Source organism: Nilaparvata lugens, chromosome 8, assembly GCF_014356525.2.
Source record: "Nilaparvata lugens isolate BPH chromosome 8, ASM1435652v1, whole genome shotgun sequence".
Lineage (NCBI taxonomy): Eukaryota > Metazoa > Arthropoda > Insecta > Hemiptera > Delphacidae > Nilaparvata > Nilaparvata lugens.
Genome location: NC_052511.1, coordinates 5,278,653 through 5,300,956, shown reverse-complemented (window position 1 = coordinate 5,300,956; position 22,304 = coordinate 5,278,653). Strand labels below are relative to the sequence as shown.

The following is a 22,304-nucleotide window of genomic DNA, read 5'->3' as shown; positions in this document are numbered from 1 at the left end:
CAGGAGAAACAAGTCCCAACGAATGATCGAGAAATTGTAATTTCTTCCAATCCGAATTTGCAGCAGTTATTGTTTTAAGTTGTATTTCCCCAGAGCATATACGAATAATATTTATGTATTTTCTCTATTATAAAACAATGACCTTCATCAGAATAAACAAGATGCCAACGAGTGAGTGAGAAATTTTTCTTTCATCCATTACCAATAGGAAACAGACAGCAGTTATTAATATTGTTCTGTGTTGTATTTCTCCAAATCTCATCAGTTATTAATTATTTTGTGCTGTAAGAGCATATAGTAATATTTCTGCCTTTTCTCTATTATAGAAGAATTACCCTCTTCAGAATAAACAAGTGAGAAATTTTCCTTTCTTCCATTACCTAAACGAAACAGACAGCAGCTACTAATACTGTACTGTGTTGTATTTCTCCAAATCCCACCAGTTATTGATTGTTTTGTGCTGTAAGAGCATATAGTAATATTTCTGCCTTTTCTCTATTATAGAAGAATGATCCCCTTCAGAATAAACAAGATCCCAACAAATGAGTGAGAAATTTTCCTTTCTTCCATTACGAATATGCAACAGACAGCAGTTATTAATAATGCTTTTTGTTGTATTTCCCCAGATCCCACTAGTTATTAATATTGATTTGTGTTGTATTTCCCCAGATCCAACAGGTGAAACTGCAATGGAACGCCAAATCGAAAATAGGATCGCTGGAGAACACAACGCATAAACCAGGCGGTGGAGACAAGAAAATCGAATCGGTCAAATTAGATTTCAAAGACAAGGCGAAGCCGAAAATCGGATCCAAAGATAACATGAAACATCAGCCCGGGGGCGGAACTGTCAAGGTAAGAACATTATAGTGATTTCTTTCAAGTTTTTCTGTGATGAACAGCGAGTGATACGGAAATTCCAATCCCCAAAAGGTTCTCACTACAAGCTGGTGTGCTATGACGAAAATAGAAGTTTTACAAGAGATGAGACCTATTTTAGGCGGGAGTCCAATGTTAGATTTGGGGAGTCCAATGTTAGATTTGGGGAGTTCAATGTTAGATTTGGGGAGTTCAATGTTAGATTTGGGGAGTCCAATGTTATATTTGGGGAGTCCGATGGTAGCAAGAATTGAAAAGGCACACCAGTGTTGAATGTTAAATCGGGCTCAAGCCATAAACTCATGTTTTGTCGTGAATTTGTCATACTCTTTAAATATGGTAATTATACCTTTGGAGACTGAAGATTTCAGATGTGGAAATTTGTTTATTAGAGAGTTTTACTAGAAGTTTCCCATCCAAGTCATGAATAACGAAGACTATTACATTTTATACATTTCATTGGGGGTGCTAAATAGTAAAATTGATCTCAAAGGGCCTAGTTCACCTAGTTCATTCAATTTTCAAAGCTCTATTTATTTATTTACAACAATATTTATTTAAAACAATATGGGAGCATACGGGAAAATCCCAAAAATTGATCCCCAATAAAAAAAATACAAAAATAATTTTACAAAGAAATTGAAAATTGAGAGAAAGAAAACACTTTCTTGGACTCTACTGTCCCTAGGTTATCTGGCATCAGGCTATTTCTCATATCAAGAAATTACTTATAAACGAATAACGAATAGACTGGATATTATATTATTAGAACTAGAAAATCGATGATGAAATGTTTGAAAGAACTTTGATTCATAAGACATTGAGTCATCTTAATTCAAGAAAGCAGGTGCCGAACTGTTAATGTATTCAAGTTCTATCGGTTTGACACCTTAAAGGATCGGATACAAATTCACTCCCCAAAATAATGACAAATAAATAAATAATGACAACCTATATGCCGGGAACAAATTCAGTGAAAAGTTTCAACAATTAACTCCGTTTTACATTGCTCAGATTTGAATTCAACGATTGGTTCAGTTTGATAATAATAATAATTGTAAACAAGTAGTGTTCTTCACAAACTATACTTTCTCGGTCGATCAAGCACTAGTTGTTTTTATGTGTCTTTTGTGTCTGAAATTTTTAGCAAAAATCTTCTGTGTCTTTGAAACTTTTAGCAAAAATCTTCTGAAACTGTGCTTTCTCTTGTCTACCCAACACAACTTCGACTATTACTGTCACATTCTTGGACACTATACACTAATCGTTTCCTTATTTCAATAACTACTAACCATTTGAACATATTCAATTACAAACTTTCAAATTCTAATTAAATTTACGCCAAACAACTCATTTTTACATCTGTCATAACATCACCCCTGCTAACCATAAGGATTCAAGTAGGAAAAATTGCCAACTAGGAAAACCATCATAGTAGCCTACACTCGAGAATCTTTGTATTCTTGTTATGATATTAATAAGAAGTATATCATAGTATAATCAAATATTTGTTCTATAGACAAAATAATTTGTAATTTTTAAATAATTTGTTCCACAGACTTCATCTGTGCTACTTGTCAAGAATACATTTTCAACAATTACTGTATTGAAAAATGCCCATGATTAGGTGGATAGATGAACGATAGAAATCCATGCATGCAGCCTTAGAGAAAGAATGACATAAGATAGCCAAAGAATGTCAGACAGCTTATGAGATCTTTTCTCGAAAGGTGCGTACAGATTTACACACCGCCAACATGAGCAATTCACTTTCTAGTGGCAGCTGATGCCAAGCTTTTTCTGTATCTTACCGTTTCTGTAAAAATGCAGATATAGTCAGCTGATTAAAAATGAATTGCTCATGTTCGCGGCGCGTATATAATGTACGCACCTTTAGATGCATCTCAATTGAATTATTTTGAGACCAGCAACCGGACATTTTTCATAATCAGATATTTATAAATCACAAAAACATAATTCATTCATTGAAATGTTGTTATTCAAGAACTCATGTAGTATTAAATAAAAATACTAAGAAATTGTCAAAACCAGATTTAAAGAAAAGAAAAAACTCATGTAGTATTTCAGTTGATCATGCAGTGTAAAATGAAATAGCTATAGTCAATTTTCCATTTCTATACAGGTGATAATAAATAAATGATAAATGGTCAATGATAAATGGTTTCTGTTGAAAAATGAGTGATTCAGGACTTGTTTTTTCTAATGTACGGTTGTTTATGGTCACACTTAACATTTTTGACAATCTCGATTTATCTATGGAACAAAGATACTAATTCCTGGAAATTTCTGAACTGAGTAGTGAAATCAAGAAAATTTAAATGGAAGGGAATAATTGCTAATCAACTCTACTATCCTTGACTTCCACAAGATGTTTGTGTAGCACAGTTTTCTTTCCATACACGATATTTGGATATTATACTGTAGAATGAAAAAAAAAATTGATTAATTAACACAGTAGACAGTATGAATATTTGTACTACCGTATTTATTCACGATTTGTGAGTTATTAAGCATTGTCATGTTTTGTATTCGTTACCGAATCGATAGTTTATTCTTTGAAAACTATTTTAACATGAGATAACTTCAATCTTCAAACTTTTAAAAATTGGTTAATGAACTAAGTTGGTTCACCGAATAGCCAGGTTTAGTTCAACAACTGCCCTTTATGATATAGGCTAATATACAGCGTGATTCAAAAACAATACTACAACTTTGAAAATCTGTATTTAATCAAGGAAACATAATAGAAACTTGGGTTATGAATCAAAACGAAGAGTATTAAAATATGTTTTTCCCCACTAGAAAACAAGTTCACAAATGTTCAATGTGACCCCCTCCAGACACTCGAGTGATATCAATACGATGCTCGAACTCGTTGCACACCCTCAGTAGCATATCGGGCGTAACAGTTTGTATAGCTGCTGTTATTTCTTGTTTGAGCTCCTCAATGTTAGCTGGTAGAGGCGGTCGATACACCTTATCTTTAACGTACCCCATAGAGAAAAATCGCAGGGGGTGAGGTCAGGGCTTCTTGGAGGCCAGTGATTAGTATACTAACAAACAAGTACTCTGTCTCGAGCTGCTTGGCTCGTAAGATATCACTCGAGTGTCTGGAGAGGGTCACATTGAACATTTGTGAACTTGTTTTCTAGTGGGGAGAAACTTATTTCAATGCTCTTCGTTTTGATTTATAACCCAAATTCCGATTATGTTTCCTTGATTAAATACAGATTTTCAAAGTTGTGGTATTCTTTTTGAATCACGGTGTAAATAGATGAAACCCTTTTGAAATGAATATTCAGCTCACTAAAATCACAGTGAAACGGTCCGTTCTTCCTTGTCCTACAATATAGTAGTGTTTCAATAAGGAAAGACCTCCAATTTCATTCTACTTACAATGGTTGACATATTGTTTCATGGCTTTTGAGGTACATTTTTAGGTCGATGTAAGAAACTCGTACACGGGTCAGTTAAGATAAAAAAAATATACGTACAACCAGAAATAATTAAAAAAGTTCAAGAGTTGGATGTTTGAATCCATGTTTCTGAAATGTCCAAAAATTTCTCGACAATGATATTCAACTAATCAGGGTACATAGAAGCATTTAACAGTGATTTAGATTGAAACTTACCAGTTACGGTAACTATCATTTAGAAAATACTAAAAGATGTAATGCAAGCTTCAATACAGTCTGAATTTACAAAATGTAAGTACATTTTCAAAGTTTCATACTTTTCTCTTTGAGATATTTCAATAGCTACCAGATTAACAATGATCCAGAACTAAGAACCAGGAGATAAGACAAGTTTGGCTTTCTTGCTTTGAATTGAGGTTTTCTATTTTATCAAAATTTTGTGATGATCTACTAATATTATACTGACTAAAATCAACATTTCCAATAAATTATTAATTTTTATACTCTAGTGAAACGTTACAGTCAAATAACCGACCATTCATCCTAGCATTGATCCTATTCATGCTTCAAGAATGTATTGGCTTGTTGATTCACCAAAATAGATGAAATTTGTTCTTTCTCACATCTTAATTCAATATTTCTTATCATTATCTAAATCACTTGGACACTTTATGCATGATGTTGGATGAGTATGGTACTAGCTTACCTCACAACTATCTCGCGAAAGAGGATGGTTTTTAGTTTTCAAATTTGTTTTTATAAAAAAAAATTGTAGAGCATGAATAAAATTTAATTTTGTAAAGATACAAAAAGTAGGAATGGTTTCTTAATTCAGCCACATGAAAATTTGAAAATTAAGAGAGCCTATATTGAAATTCAATAGAACATACTGAACTTCAATGTCTATACTGAACAGAAGACAAGATATTGACAAACCACACCGAGATAATGGTTTCAGTTGTTACACCATTATCAATCTCTGGTAAAATAAAACTCAAGTAAAAAGCAGCTGTATTTATTCAACGGCCGAACACTGTTATTGGTGAAGCCGTGAACTATAAAGGTGAACGTCTGGCATTGGCTTAGACAAGACTACGGACCGCTAATTGGGGAGGGGCTTGTCTAGGCCAATAACAGACGTTCACCTTCATAGGTCACGGCTCCCACCAATAACAGTGCTCGGCCGTTAGAATAAATACTGCTGCTCTTTACTTTAGTGTTAGTTCACCAGAGATGGTGTAACAACCGAAACTGGTATCTCGATGTTAAATAAAGTCTGTGGTTCAACAATATCTTGTCTATTTATTCATTATTGATAGCTACTATAATATCACCTTCACAACTACTCGGAAAATGTATCATACGGTAATCAATAATTCAACGCGGAAGATGATGATAGGAAAAATTGATGAATCAATCAATGAAATAAAACTACTATATTTGGTTATAGCGTTCATTCCAACGTCACACATGGGTCTATTACAATATTATAACTATCCTGAATGATATAAAAACACACATATATTGTCAAATTCTACAGTTTTATTTGAAAATGTGATCTGAGTGGTGACGAAACCATGGTCCTGTACCAAATAAAACTGTAGAATTTGACAATATATGTGTGTTTTTATATCATTATGGGACGGTTCTACAACATCGACAGTGACTCGTCAGTCAAATTTTTATAACTATCCTGATTGTATCTACGTAATTGATTATCAAACATTAGAAAATATGAATCAAATTTAATAAATCTAACTTGTTGAAATAAAAAATAATGATAATTTCAATGTGTGCAACATAAGTTGCCAGTTAAATTGAATATTTTTCAATGATTTGAGTCACGACCTTGAAAAATTAATAGATTTAAAACTAAATCAAGTAGCCTATGTTCTTATTTAATAATTTGTTTGTCATGTACACAATTTCTGTCATGTCACGTTCAGTAGACTACATTTCGCTTGTATTCTGCATGCCAACGTTTTTATTGTACTTTATATTCTTTTGCATGCAATTTCAAAATGCAGAAATATGCATTGAGTGCCTCACAGCATGAAAAATATTATGCATGTTGTATAGTAAATATGTCATAAAACTGACCTTGGAACTATCAGGATGTTATTAATTTCAATTGTTTCATTCATATCCGCTGAACCAATCCTTACACCATTCATTCAAATCTCATTATATTTTTTAAGATTGGAATTTTTGCTTAATTAGTTGCTCATTTTATACACTTGTACTCAGAAAATTATTTGATCACTGTAAGAAAAGCTCCTTAATCAACAATGATTTTCAAAATGTTTTATTTTTTGTCGTTAAACTGAAGTAATGCACATGGAAAAGCTATCATCAATACACAGTTTTACAACTGTAATTGAGTAGAATTTCACTCATGATAAATTAGGTCAAATTCAGTGATTCTAGGGGAACTATTTTTCCTGCACTGACACTTTCACCTAGTTATTGGTGTAATGCTTTACTCCTGTTAACAACAATTAGATTTGCAAATTGTTATCGTCATGCCCCCTTTAAAGCATGTGTTGTGGTTCTAAATAGATGAACGAATTTCATGTAATACATCTTCTAGACCCCACCCCTGGTAAATTTTAATATGTATGAACCTAGCTCATGTATTATAAATTGAATGGAGATATAGGGCCAGTTTCCGAGCTCGGGATTTAGCTAAGTTCTAGACTTCTAACAGCAAATTGGCTTTCCAAAACGGGGCGTAGTCGCAGTCATTGTCACAGTCACGTTAGGATTAAATATCAAAAAACTAGATACACAAAAAGAATAAAGAGAAAATAATTTAAATTTTCAGCTATTTTGATTTATTTAGAAATGTTTAATTTCGTCAAGGAAAAACATTTCCAATTATAGAAATGAGAAAATAAAAACTGCGACTACTGTTATGGGTAAAAATTGCGACTACGCCCCGTTTTGGAAAGCTAATTTTCTGACTCCAGCTGTTTAAATCTAGAACTTAGCTAAATCCCCAGCTCGGAAACCGACCCTTAGTGTACAAATTATTATAAATACAGGTAGCTGCATTAAAATCGAGCATAGGCCTGGTCATTGTGAATTCAAAAAAAAACAATTTTGGAGGGATATTTTTTGGAAACAATAAGTAGATAGGATAACTGATGGGAAACGTATAAACAAAACCAAACTCTCAAGCAAAAAGCTGTTGAAATTGAAGCCAAGAAGAAATATTTCAAGAACTTCCCTAAAAATCAAAGTGCAGGTTTTATACTCACAGAATGACATTCAATTTTTTGAAATAATAATTAGTATTTTACCAGAGATAATTTACTTGGAGGCCATTGCCCACGATTTACTGTAGTGCCACATAAAAGGAAGAAGAAGGAATTTACATTCCTTGCATCAGGTTCCAATATGTTTTACAGATGATTATGTTCAAAAATCAAGAACATAGGCCTATTGGTTTCAACAGCGCATAGTTTTGAATATAATCAATAATTCCCATTAGATTGATTGAGAAAAGTGTTCTCAAGTAAAATTCTCTAATTAAATCAAGCAACTAAATTTCAACAAGTTCAAAATCAAAACTGAAACAATTAGGCTACAGATAACTTGAAATTCAAATAAATTTCCGTTTATCATATCAGGATAAGCTTCCTCCTCACTATAAATATTGATAATATTTATATAATTATTTATTGTTTCTTATGGCTTTTATCGGCAGAGAGATCCTTTTGGATGTTCTGCCTTGACTTATTACCCAATGTCATGTCCTATCAATTATCATTGCACACCATGATTTACTGATTTATCAACTTACAGTACTTTATTATTATGTTGAATAATAATAACTTATTCTTCCTTCCCGATCATTTCAATGATGTGCTTTTTGTAAAAATAGCAAATTAATAAAAAAGCTTATTCTCCAATTATTTAGAGAATAAAGAATGATGTAGTCCGCCATAAATGAATTGCTCTTTACCACTTGAAGAATTCCTCCCATTAAACCGTGATAAAGTTCTGTATCAGCCTGATTCTACCTCAATGATTACAGTGTATCCAATACAATCTATAATATAATAAATGGAAGAATCGGCTTATACACGTACGGGATAGGAAATTCACAAATGACGCATCATCACGTCTGATTAACTGAAATTTTACAAATAGATTCTCAATTTACCGAGGATGTTTATAAGCCTATTTTTAATCCTTCAAAATTTTAGTACGTCAAGTTTCAAATTAGACCCTTGCGAATCACGGGTTACCTTATCATAAATACATTGCTCTTTACCACTTGAAGAATTCTTCCCATAAAACCATGATAAATTACAGTATCATTCTGAGTTTACCTCAATGATGTATCAAATTGGTTCAAGATTTATTTGAGGAGTTGATAATTTTAGAAATGTATTTATTTTACATTGAATAATACAAAAATCACATTAATGAATCATACTAATTGAAATTTAATTGTTAATAAAACTTTTTTTCATTTGAATTAACAATTTTCTGAGTACAACAATTTAACCTATTAATTGCTCATTGATTTTGTTTTTCTGTTTTCATTAACAACGACAATAGAACCCCGAAGAGAACGGAGGCGCTGTCCAAGTAAGTATCACAACATAGACTGATTGATGCTACCAGCTGTTGCTTAAGTCCTGCTACCTACCACCAAGAACCATTCCCCAGTCTGCATCTGTGGTCGATATTGTTGTGAATGGATTAGAAAGTAACGTATGCGTTGTTACCATTGTGTGTACCTCTCCCCAACCAATGTGTACCACCTCTGATGTGAATTGAAAAGAGATGAAGCCAATGGGGCACCAGCAAAGGATGAGACTAACTCGAAGTATTATCTACAGTTTTATAAAATGTTTGTAACCCACGTAATAAATATTAACCATATGTATATAAGATTTCAATTATATTTTCGGACATAGATTTACAGTGATGTGCTATTATTTTGGCTTTGTATTTTTGTTTTGTAAATATTTAAAACGCTTGGAAAGATTGCGTTGTTCCAACCAGCAGGTAACCAAAGAATTTATTCTAATGTAGTCATCAATAATGTAATCATTCATCAATTAAATGTTATAAGATTCAATTAATATATTTAAAAATAAATGTTGTACTAGTTAATTAACAATAACTGTCAAGTAATTCTCGTGAGACTTGTTTTGATTGTTTGAAATTTTAAAGAAATAGATGTTATTTTTGGATAGTATTATTGGAATAATATAATCAAGAATGGAAGTATATATATTTGAGCTTCAAAGATTAAGTTATGCACAACCCAATATGATAAATATTATAACATTGTGTTGGAAATAAATATATAATAGTAATACAAAAGTGGAGTTGTTTGTTTTATATTATTTCCATCGACCAGAATATTATTTTTTTATTTATTTCTTGATATATAATTACAGTATATTAGAGTCAGGCAGAAGGATAATACAAAAATATATAAGAAACCACATCAAGCTATGAATTATTTAAAGACCAAGATTCAACTATAATATAAAGCATTGAAAGATCTTAACAAATTCTATCATTTCCTGCTGGATGCATTCAGATTTAATGAATAATAGAATATTATTGAAAATTAAAAATATGATTATTATTTTCAAACATTTCCAAGATGATCAAGATATTTAGGCTCCATTCACTAAACCAAATCTATTCATCTCCTATCATAAAACAAATTGTTTTGGTAAGAAACATTAACTAGAATAATAAAATTCAACTCGCCAGTTCATACTAGATTCAGTGAGTATAGAATGCACTATTACATTCTATTCTCACTGACTAGATCATGAAAGTGTTGGGATACTAACATGGAAGGAGAATATATTATATATATACCAGGAGATATTCTGAACATTATCTCAATTATCAGGATCTAGATCAGATAGTTCTCTAAAGTATGATACTGGAAAATGAATTTTTCAAAGAAGAAAAATTAAAAAAAATCTAATATGGCTCATAACTCAACATTCTGGACAGAATACATGAGAAAATAATGTATGATTTCTATTGTATGAGGTCTATTTCTCATTTACTCATTAGAATAATCCATATAGCTTATCAAGCAGATTGGATTAGACTAGGATCAATCAATAATAGATTAATGGAGATATAAAGGGTTCCCAAACGATTAATTCATAAATCATAGATCTCATTATGCTTTTAGACCATTATTGAAGCATTAAAGTTAAGTAATAGTTGAGTTTCTAAACTATCATATTTTTCAAGAGTATGAGTAATTTTGAATAACAAATCATTAAACGTGAATTCTCAGCTTTGAAGAGCTTTAATCAGTTTCATTGGCTGAATCCAATTATTATGTATTAATTATTAAAATCCTCAGCTACAATTATTATGACTCGCTGAATGGGCAGGAACAAATCAACATTTTTCAAAACAAGATCAAGATGAATTTTGACTCTGGATAAAAAGTGAAGCTGTTCAAAGCAGATTATTATTCAAAGTGATATTAAAAGAATTATGTCCTAATACTGAAAGTTTCAAACAAATCACATACAGAAAAAGGATTTTCAAAATTTAAACTTGATATATCAAGTTAGCAGATGAATGTTACCAATGAATAAATCTATCAGTATTATAAATATTAGACTAATATTGTAGCAGAAAACAATTTTATCACCAACTAGAATTCTGCAGAATGGAAAACATCTCTGACAAACGTTTTTAACTACAAAATAAAACTCAATATTTGGTTCAAATCATTGATTTGTATTCCTTTGAATGTTGCTTATCTAATGATCTATCAATAATTAGGCTATAACTGGGGCGCTAGTGACGAATAATACAACACGGTACAATAGATTGAAGATTATTATAGAAATCTAATTTGATAAACGTTCATCATGCTAAAAATATGTTAGTAAAATGTACAAAATTTTTGATTCTGCTAAAACTTTGATTTCTGTAAATAATGTAAAAATACTCTCCATCATGTATATTATTTCTTGGATTTGAGTGAGATTTTTGCTGAGTGGATTTTAATTAGAGAAAAAACATTTCCAATGGAACACTACAATTTTAGAACAAAATCATTATAAGGTAAGGCAATCTGAGAAGGTTTGAAGATGAAAATAAGATAATATTTGAAACCGACGTTTCAATAAAATCATTTACTATTTAACTTTCATTAGAGTCAACTATTGGTGTTTGGAGCTATCAATTTTAGAATACAATACCCAGAAAAATCCAACATGGTCTAACGGAAACAATCAACATTCTACAATTATCTTGATGAATTAACTTTCTAAATAGAATACTCATCTACAGTATTTTACTGTACGTAAGAAACTAACATTTTAAAGCTGCGTTTACACCAAATTTATTAACAAAATGTTAATAACTCAATCCTTATAGATTCTATTAGATTGAACAGAACTTGACAAACACATATGATCATCATGTGTATGATAAGTTATGTTCAATCTAATAGAATCTATAAGGATTAAGTTATTAACATTTTGTTAATAGCTTTGGTGTAAACGCAGCTTTAGAGACAACTAACCAAGAATCCTTGGGACTGCATCTAACCGTAAGTTTGAAAAAAGGAATGACTACAATTTTTGGTAAGTTGAATATATCTATTACTATAATATTCCTCATATGCTAAATTATTGTCTAGTTTATATATTTAGCTTACGTTATGATTCATGAACCAAATCCTGAATCGAAACCCTTATCACCCACACATAGCTATAGAATTTAGAGAAATAGAAGCATGAAAATCAGTTGGAATCATACATCTATTAGAACAATCATTTTGATGTCATAGCAACTCTCATGACTTGTAAGCTTTATTAGCATGATACGCTTCATGTAGTGTATAGTAATTAAACGGACGCTCAAAAGTTGGCTACCAAAGTTTAGATATGATGTCATCCATTCAGAATTAGCACTATCATAAATATTGTCGATAATTTTCTTCAATTTGATTGATTATTTACTAGCCGCAAGGAATTTCATTACAGCAAGCATTCACTGCATGAGGAAATGTTGAAACCCATACCATAATTCCCCAGATTGATGAATCTATTTTAGAGTTTATAAATTCTATATTTTCTCTGTACGATTCCTTGTTGGAGGATTAAAAAATGAATGGAATTGATAAGGAAGTAAGCATTGCTAAGGTAATTAACTGTGTTTATGAAATGTTTTTTATTGTACTAAAATAAAATAAAATAAAATCATAAACACAGTTAATTTACCTTAGCAATGCTCACTTCCTTCTCAATAGTTTTTGTGTTGAAAATTGAAATTAATCTAAAATTTCTGAAACAACTATAAGACAATGTTGGAAAAGTCAACGATTGGGACAAGAAACCCTATGTAAATGTGAACATTCTGCTGTGATTTTATTTTAAAATCATAGACTGAAAAATTGCAAATATCTATCCATATAGAATTACTCTAATGGGGGGGAATCTATGAATAATATTCAAATTTCAATACCATTTGGAATTATATTAAATTATACTATATCTAGGAGTACCTCGCTACTCCATGTACAGTGCCACTGAACGCGTCCCTCAAACAAGAAAACCGTGAGTACTGTGTAGGAAAAGTGCAAGATAACAACAAAATTTATTATAATTAAAATAAATTCATTAATTAATATCAACAGTTCAAGTAGGATGGAGACAAAAGAAGACCGTTTGGAACTTGGGTCCTCAACCATAGCCTATATAGTCTACATGCTACTTCAATGTGATTAAATTTACTTACAAACTACCTACTATAGGCCTAGATACAGTGAATAGCCCACTATGTTTTGTATAGAACTTCTTTTGTATTTATTTGTTGTGAACACAATAGAGCAAGACCTTGATACTTTAAATCAAGAACTGATCAATATTCCAGGATGGGAATATTTTTAGAGGTATAGCAGTATCCTTCTCATTCCAACATGATGCCCAGATATGAATGTACAGAGATAACAAATTATTATTCCATTGTCAAGATCATTCTAAGAACAAAAAATATATAAATTTATTAGATTTTACAAATTCTAAATCCATTTCCAAGACGATTCTATAATAACATAAATATACAGGGAGAAAATACAAAAAAGGGAGAAAAATACAAAAAAATACAAAACATTCTTGAAGAAAAAACAACATTATTTGCACATCTAATGTCTTGGTGTTTCATAATTTCAAGTAGCAAAGTACCACACTTCAAATATACGATTCCCGAATATAAATATACTATTGATTTAACAAATTCTTATTCCATTGTCAAGACCATTCTAACAACAATAGAACAGTTGTATTGATTCCGACCAGACTCATTTCGTGACTGAAAAATAGAAGTAAAAAACTTTCAAGTCGATTCAAACTGTCCGTCAATCACCCGAAATAGGGCGAAACAAGTTGATATATAAAAGACGTCCAACATTGTTGTATATTTCTCAGTGGGATTCTCAAGTCAAAAGCACATTCTAAACCTAACGATCAATACAAAAAGTCAGTCTTCAAACATCAACCACTGTGATAAATTTGCATTGAAGCTATATAGGGTGAAAAAGTGTATCTATTCGAGACGTTCAACATTGCTATATATTTCTGATTACACGAGACGGACTCTCAAGTCAAATAAAGCACATTTAAACCTGAAGGATCAATACATACAGAGGTCGGTCTAAAACATCAAACGACTGTGATTCTACTTGTATTGAAGCGATATAGGGCGGAACAAGTGCATCCATAAGAGATAGATAGATAGAGGCCTTTTATTTACACTTAACAATTTCAAAAGTGATGTGGGCGAAAATGAGGCAATAGGAGCCCCCTCTTCCACTTAACCTACAAGAGGTGTTACATTTTAAAGGGACGGATTCAAGGGTCCAAAGGTTCAACGAGCCTCACACGTCAACCGAAGCTTATTGTGTGATAAGAGACGTTGAACCATAGAGAAACAATAGCATAAGTAGATTTCCCATGGTATAGGGCGTTTATGTCGCAACTTTTACTGTTATCCCAAGCCGATAGTTCACGTAGTTCTTTCCTATGCAGCTGTGTGATGCTGGTAGTCCCTCAAATTGTGCCGTTCATACACTACCACGTCAACAAAACAGTAAAAATTGACAGTAATCGGCTTGAGATAACAGTAAAAGCTGCGACATAAATTCCCTATACCATGGGATATCTACTTATGCTATTGTTTCTCTATGGTTGAACATTGCTGTATATTTCTGACTATCCAAGTTGGATTCTCAAGTCTAAAGCACATTCTAAACATAAACGATCATTACATAAAAGTCGGTCTGATACATCAAGCCACTGTGATACATTGAAACAAACAAATAAATTTGGCAAATACCTTTTTCTATAGAAAGACAGATATCGCTCAAACCAAATAGTAAGATTCACGTTATAAATAAGACAGTGGTAAAATGATAGGACGGTATATTTACCAATTTTTTTTCCCACCGCCTTCTATATAGATGACTAGTATTGATTCAAGTCATCCCATTATATCTGATTTCTGACATAATATTTATTGCTGACTCTTGTTAATAAATTATTGAATCTTTCTCAAAGATAGATCTCAATGGCATCATATAGCCGAACCATGTTGTGAGTAAACAATTTTAAAAAGAGCACTTAATTTCTATTTTTATTTATAAATATATCTTACCATGATTTGATAATAAATTATTACCACAATTGAGATTAAACAGTTGTAGTCTATTATAATTCTCCATAGCCTCATAATGATTATAATAATATATTCGTATGGCTTTTATTGGTGGGAAGTCCCTGACGGAAGTTCCACCTCGTCAATAAGTAACAATTTAAATCTTCAATGGCCCCTCACGACTGTGGGGCTGTCGCGCTGTTGTAAAAAGTACAACAGTGTCAGTTTTTTTGCTGTACAAACCTATTGAATGGGGAGGTGTCAGTGAATGAGTCACCTATGCATTCCAAAACTTTCCCTCCATCACTCCACTGAGTTGCAGTATCAACCGAGCAATGGTTCAGTCTTTAGGTGCCATTTAGTCGCGACAGTGCATAAGTATGATAGGGAAAGACTGTAAACAACAAATAACACAGAATTTATGGCTTTGCTTGATGTACCTTTTATTGGGCTATGAAATGGTAATCATCCAAATGTTCATAGGCGTAAAATAATCCAACAAGATGGAAAAAGTAATTATACAATTAATTAATATGTTTTGACAGTAGACAGAGTACATAACACTTGGAAAATTGGATGTTGTACAAAATACAATACGCGACTGCTCGTGTGACTGAGTAGGGCGCGACTACCGGAAGGTTTAATTTATATTATCAGCTACATGATAATTGATTAATATAATATAGGAATCACATAATTATGCTGTAGTAATACTATTATCAGAATAAGAATAGGTAGTATGAACTAGATTGTTCATTTAAAAGAAACGCCATAAGAGATAGATAGATAGAGGCCTTTTATTTACACTTAACAATTTCAAAAGTGATGTGGGCGAAAATGAGGCAATAGGAGCCCCTCTTCCACTTAACCTACAAGAGGTGTTACATTTTAAAGGGACGGATTCAAGGGTCCAAAGGTTCAACGAGCCTCACACGTCAACCGAAGCTTATTGTGTGATAAGAGACGTTGAACCATAGAGAAACAATAGCATAAGTAGATTTCCCATGGTATAGGGCGTTTATGTCGCAACTTTTACTGTTATCCCAAGCCGATAGTTCACGTAGTTCTTTCCTATGCAGCTGTGTGATGCTGGTAGTCTCTCAAATTGTGCCGTTCATACACTACCACGTCAACAAAACAGTAAAAATTGACAGTAATCGGCTTGAGATAACAGTAAAAGCTGCGACATAAATTCCCTATACCATGGGATATCTACTTAAGCTATTGTTTCTCTATGGTTGAACATTGCTGTATATTTCTGACTATCCAAGTCGAATTCTCAAGTCAAAAGCACATTCTAAACATAAACGATCATTACATAAAAGTCGGTCTGATACATCAAGCCACTGTGATACATTGAAACAAACAAATAAATTGGCAAATACCTTTTTCTATAGAAAGACAGATATCGCTCAAACCAAATAGTAAGATTCACGTTATAAATAAGACAGTGGTAAAATGATAGGACGGTATATTTACCAATTTTTTCCCACCGCCTTCTATATAGATGACTAGTATTGATTCAAGTCATCCCATTATATCTGATTTCTGACATAATATTTATTGCTGACTCTTGTTAATAAATTATTGAATCTTTCTCAAAGATAGATCTCAATGGCATCATATAGCCGAACCATGTTGTGAGTAAACAATTTTAAAAAGAGCACTTAATTTCTATTTTTATTTATAAATATATCTTACCATGATTTGATAATAAATTATTACCATAATTGAGATTAAACAGTAGTCTATTATATTTCTTCATAGGCTCATAATGATTATAATAATATATTCGTATGACTTTTATTGGTGGGGAGTCCAAGACGGAAGTTCCACCTCGCCAATAAGTATACAATTTGAATCTTCAATGGCCCCAACGACTGTGGGGCTGTCGCGCTGTTGTAAAAAGTACAACAGTGTCAAAACTATTACAAAAACTAGTACAAAACTATTAAATGGGGTGGTGTCGGTGAATGAGTCACCTATGCATTCCAAAACTTTCCCCCCATCACTCCACTGAGTTGCAGTACCAACCGTGCAATGGTTCAGTCTTTAAGTGCCATTTAGTCGCCACAGTGCATAAGATAGGGAAAGACTGTATACGGGGACTTTAAACGAACAAATAACACAGAATTTATGGCTTTGCTTGATGTACCTTCTTATTGGGCTATGAAATGGTAATCATCCAAATGTTCATAGGCGTAAAATAATCCAAGAAGATGGAAAAAGTAATTATACAATTAATTAATATGTTTTGACAGTAGACAGAGTACATAACACTTGGAAAATTGGATGTTGTACAAAATACAATACGCGACTGCTCGTGTGACTGAGTAGGGCGCGACTACCGGAAGGTTTAATTTATATTATCAGCTACATGATAATTGATTAATATAATATAGGAATCACATAATTATGCTGTAGTAATACTATTATCAGAATAAGAAATAGGTAGTATGAACTAGATTGTTCATTTAAAAGAAACGCCAGAAGAAATAAAATTAGATTCACTATTTCTATTTAGCTTCTATTTATTTATAATTTTCAGTAGATAGCACTAACCGGGAGAGAAAAACTAAGGATACTCTTTGTATATTTCTATTATTTTGTGAGTGACAATTCACAAACTTCCGGAAATATGACTTCTCAAGCCAGGACTTCCTCAGTTCTAAAATACATTATATTTATTTATTAGGATAGCACAAACAATACAATGATCGGAAAAGAAAAAACCAGGTTATTGTCCAAAACTTCTTCAATTTCCTAATTTAGTTTCAAATTGTGGTAGATGTCCAAATTGAATAAGAAAAATTCAGTCATTTCAAGTACTAGATAAGCGGTGACAACCTCAAGAGTTCATTTTCTAAAGAAAAAAATCTTGTTCAGTTACTTTCTCACACAAGCAACTTTTTATTAACTAGAAACAATCTAGTAAATTATTCAGAACTTCTCACTGCAAGTCACGGAAGACAAATAGAACTTGTTTGATGATAAAGTATCGCAAGAGCTTAGCGACTCGGCTTAAGAAAGTTACATGAAAACAAAAGCTTTCAATTTCGTCCACACGAAAGAATTATTTCCAAGATTAATTTGATAAGGAAAAGCATTGAGGTCAAAGAAAAATCATTTTCAGGACTTGGAGGACATTTTTTTCAAAGAAGGACTTTTAAAGGATTTGGATGATCGGTAGATCCAAACAGCACATCACTAGGCTAACCTTCGATAACATCGTTTATAAGAAGATATAAATTTGAAAAATTTTGGAATTCAAATTTGAAGGTAGGATATTCCAGATGGACTATGCACAAAGATATGGGTACTTTATACAATACAGAGTCTGACAAAGTTTGAACATTTTGAATGATAGTTTTTATAATACTGAGCCAGACTATGGCCCGGTTGCACAACAGCCGGTTAAATTTTAACCGTGATTAATTACACGAGAACCAATCTGTGAACTGTCTTATCAAGAAGGTCTTCTCTGATTGGTTCTCGTGAAATTAATCACGGTTAAAATTTAACCGGCTGTTGTGCAATCTCTTGTGCAAGTAGGCTATTGAGAGATTAAGAACTCTTGAATGTAACACAAAGACTCACTCTAGAAGCATGCTATTGGGCATCAAAGTTGATGTCATATTCAAAGCATTATTTTGATTTTTGGAAAATTATCATTATAAGGTTTAACTAGGATGATTTTTGATATTATAGAGAGCTGCAATCTGCACTACATTTTTCAAATATTTCTGATAGCTATACACCAGTAAAGATAGTTTAACAAAGATTAAATCCAAAGTTTAAAAATATTTAAAAATTAAATCCAAAGTTAATAAAGATTAAATAAGCTGCAACCCACTCCGAAGGACATGCTTTTTCCAAAATTAACCACTTTAGATATATTATTATTATTAAACGAAAATCCAAATTAAATGCTGTAATTCACCCTGGCGACTTCTGCTACTGCAAATTAAATATTGGCAACAGGGTAAACAGCTAGATGGAAATTCGATGAGCGCAACTTTTCAAAAATTATTTGTCAGCCCGGGAATTTATTTGTTCAAAAATATAACAAAAATTACTTCATTCACATTTGAATAACTGCAATATCTCAGTAATTTCCATCTGTAGACTTTAAATATACAAAATAATGGTTTTTCAGTAAACCGCCTACCTACCAAGGATATTCTTGAAGATAAACTACTTTAAGTTTAACGAGTTTCAAATTTAAATCGTTTACTACCATGAAGTAAAGAGTATTATATGGATGGAAATAAATTGGAAATTTCATTTGTTCAAATGCTAATTAATGAATAATTAGAATAATTATTATTAACGAAAATCCCAATTAAATACTGTAAATAACCCCGAAGACTTCTGCTACTGCAAATATTGACAACAGGGTAAACAGCTACTAAATTCGATGAGCGCTACTATAAAAAAGAGCTTTATATAGTTTTTAATGTGGATAGAATGTTATCATCATGTTACTAAAAAAGTTGTCACTATACAATATATTTCTCAGATACCGAATTGATTTTATGATTTGAATCTATGTTCTCTACCATAATCAACAGAAATATTTTTTTTTTTAGCTGAAACAATTGAGGGTTGAAATACTACAATTTTACTTATTTACTGTTTCAATAATACACATTTATTAAGCTCTTCAGATGCAGGTTTGTTCGTTGATGAGCTACACTTAAATCTCAAAAAAGATTTATAAAATTGTAGGGAACTCAAACAAAACGCTTATCAACACCTGACAAACATGTAAGTAGGTATAAGATTACCCACACAGAGATAAATCTAATGCATTATTCACATGCAGAAAATGGGGTCAATTTGATTGCAACGTGGGTGCACTCAGCACAAATTCGGCGGGCGAACTTTAGCAATTTACCAGGTCGTAATTCAGACTAGTCACGCTCATGCGTGTTCACGGTCAACCAACAAGGTGAAACCACCATGTATGAGTGTGAACACATCAACTAAATAACCCTCCAAACACCCTAAATAAAACCCTAAACCACCTAGAATTTGACATTGGTTCTTATGGATCATCACAGGCACAATATCGACGTAGAGATTAGCTCGTGTGCAAATGATCAATACAAACACTCTAAATTTGAGCGCAGTTTGTCACTGAAGAAATGTCTCATTGAGTACGTATAACAAAAGCGAGACTATAATTCTTCTACAAAGTTCTATTACGTTTCTTAAACTATAGTTCTTCTATGTTTCTTCTATTATTTCTTAGTTCTTCTATTATTTTGTTATATAATTTCATTGAAAATTGAAATGTTTCTTCATACTGTTATGTTATATGTTTTCATTTGAAATTGTAATTGTGATTTTTCTTTTTTACGAGAAATAAATTATTATTATTATATTATTATTATTATTATTATTATTATTATTATATTATTATTATTATTATTATTATTATTATGTATAGGTACTTCTATAGTGATGTCCACGTTATAATGGCAGTATGATTAATATTGGTGCTGCTATCCTTGTCTATCATTTGACAAAGCAGATAGCGCTATCCCGTTCTAGCTCTGCAATTCTGCCAGATCTGTCCTCAACGATGTAGAAGTATTAAGCCAGAGAATCGGCAACTTTGTTCTCCTATCTTTATCCACTGTCATTATAATGTGAGCCTCACTATATGTATGTCGTCGTTAAGTGGGCATTACTGTCCAAACCAAAGACCTTAAAGATGCATAGACTCACATGCAGCGCTAGTGTCGTACTTGGAATTGAAATCCGCCATTGAGGGGGCAACCCATAAGATTATTACATACCAATGCCATCAATGCCTTTGTGATCTATAGTATTACAAATATTATATATATAATATCTCGTGCTAAAATACCCCAATGGCGGCCTTCAATTTCAAGTAAGAGCTATCATTGGGAAGGCATAGGCATTGTGGGTCTATATCTCTTTAAGGTCTTTGGTCCAAACTTCGCCACGTCAATAAATAAAACTCATTCTATTCTATACTGAAATAGTTTTCTGTGATATAACGCTACGGAGAAAAGAACTATAATTAATATAGTTATTTTATGAAGTTCTTCTATATATAAGTTACTAAAATAACGTTTCTATGATATAACGCTATGAATAGAAGATCTGATCCATGATTATGATCAAGTAGGCTAACTATACCTCAAGTCCACAAGTAATTAAAAATATATGAATACAAATATTTTCAATTAATTTGAACCCACACTGCATTTCCGATGTCTTATTTATCAATTTATTAATATCTAGTATAGTTCTGTCTAAAAAATAGTTGAAAAGGCAAGATATTACACTACTTTTGATTTACACTCGGTTCAAGTGTCTGACTCAACTAATGACGACATTCACTGTAAACGTTATATACCATAGAGAAACAATAGCGTAAGTATATATCCCATGGTATAGGGCGTTTATGTCGCAAATTTTACTGTTATCTCAAGCCGATAGTTCACGTAGTTCTTTCCCGTGAAGCTGTGTGACACTGGTAGTCTCTCATATTGTGCCGTTCATGCACTCTCACCCGGCTGAAACGGTAAAAATCGACAATAATCGACAGTAATCGACAATAATCGGCTTGAGGTAACAGTAAATGTTGCGAGATAAACGCCCTATACCATGGGATATCTACTTACGCTATTGTTTCTCTATGGTTATACTGAACAAATTATAAGAGGCTTCTAGGCCTACCAAATCAAAGATTATCCTCCGTATCATTCTATGTACTGATTTTATTTATTATTGAAATCATTGATTGAGTAAATTTATTAGATTGAGTTGATTGATTTAAAATTAAAACACTTAGTGCCGGTTTCACAAAAGTTTAACATTCCAACGTACAACATTCAACATATATATATTCAAAACAGCATAGCAACGATTATTTAAACATCAAACGTAGTTCAATTTATATGTCTTAAGCCAGGTTGCACAAAGACCTGTTAAATTTTAATCATAATTAAATGTCACGAGAACCAATCAGAGAAGACATTTCTGAAACGAAAGCTTGTCTGATTGGTTCTCGTGGCATTTAATCACAATTCAAATTTACCTGGCTTTTGTGCTACTGAGCCTTGTTTTACACAGTAAAGTGCAACTTTTACACAAATTTCCACATTTCAAATACATTTTTCAGGCAGAATAGATTGTGTAGAAGTTGAACGAGTACTGTTAGGTGCACAAAATATTTCATTTTATTGAAAAAAATTGTTGAAAATTGCAATTTTGTTTCAAGTTGTGAGTGAACTCACTTCTCCATGATAAGATTATGATTATCATATTCAAAAGCTACAC

At 32.1% G+C, this 22,304-nt stretch overlaps 1 protein-coding gene and 1 long non-coding RNA gene across 3 annotated transcripts in view; one reads left to right on the top strand and one right to left on the bottom strand.

The window, feature by feature from the left end:
* LOC111064451 (microtubule-associated protein tau) overlaps positions 1-22,304 on the top strand; it is a 94,963-nt gene that overhangs the window by 44,162 nt on the left and 28,497 nt on the right. For both annotated transcript variants that reach the window (XM_039433776.1, XM_039433775.1), the window contains exon 6: positions 670-855. In XM_039433776.1, coding sequence (XP_039289710.1) covers positions 670-855 — 186 coding nt within the window. The remainder of the gene's footprint in view (positions 1-669; positions 856-22,304) is intronic.
* LOC120352602 overlaps positions 1-22,304 on the bottom strand; it is a 39,261-nt gene that overhangs the window by 1,366 nt on the left and 15,591 nt on the right. The window lies entirely within an intron of this gene.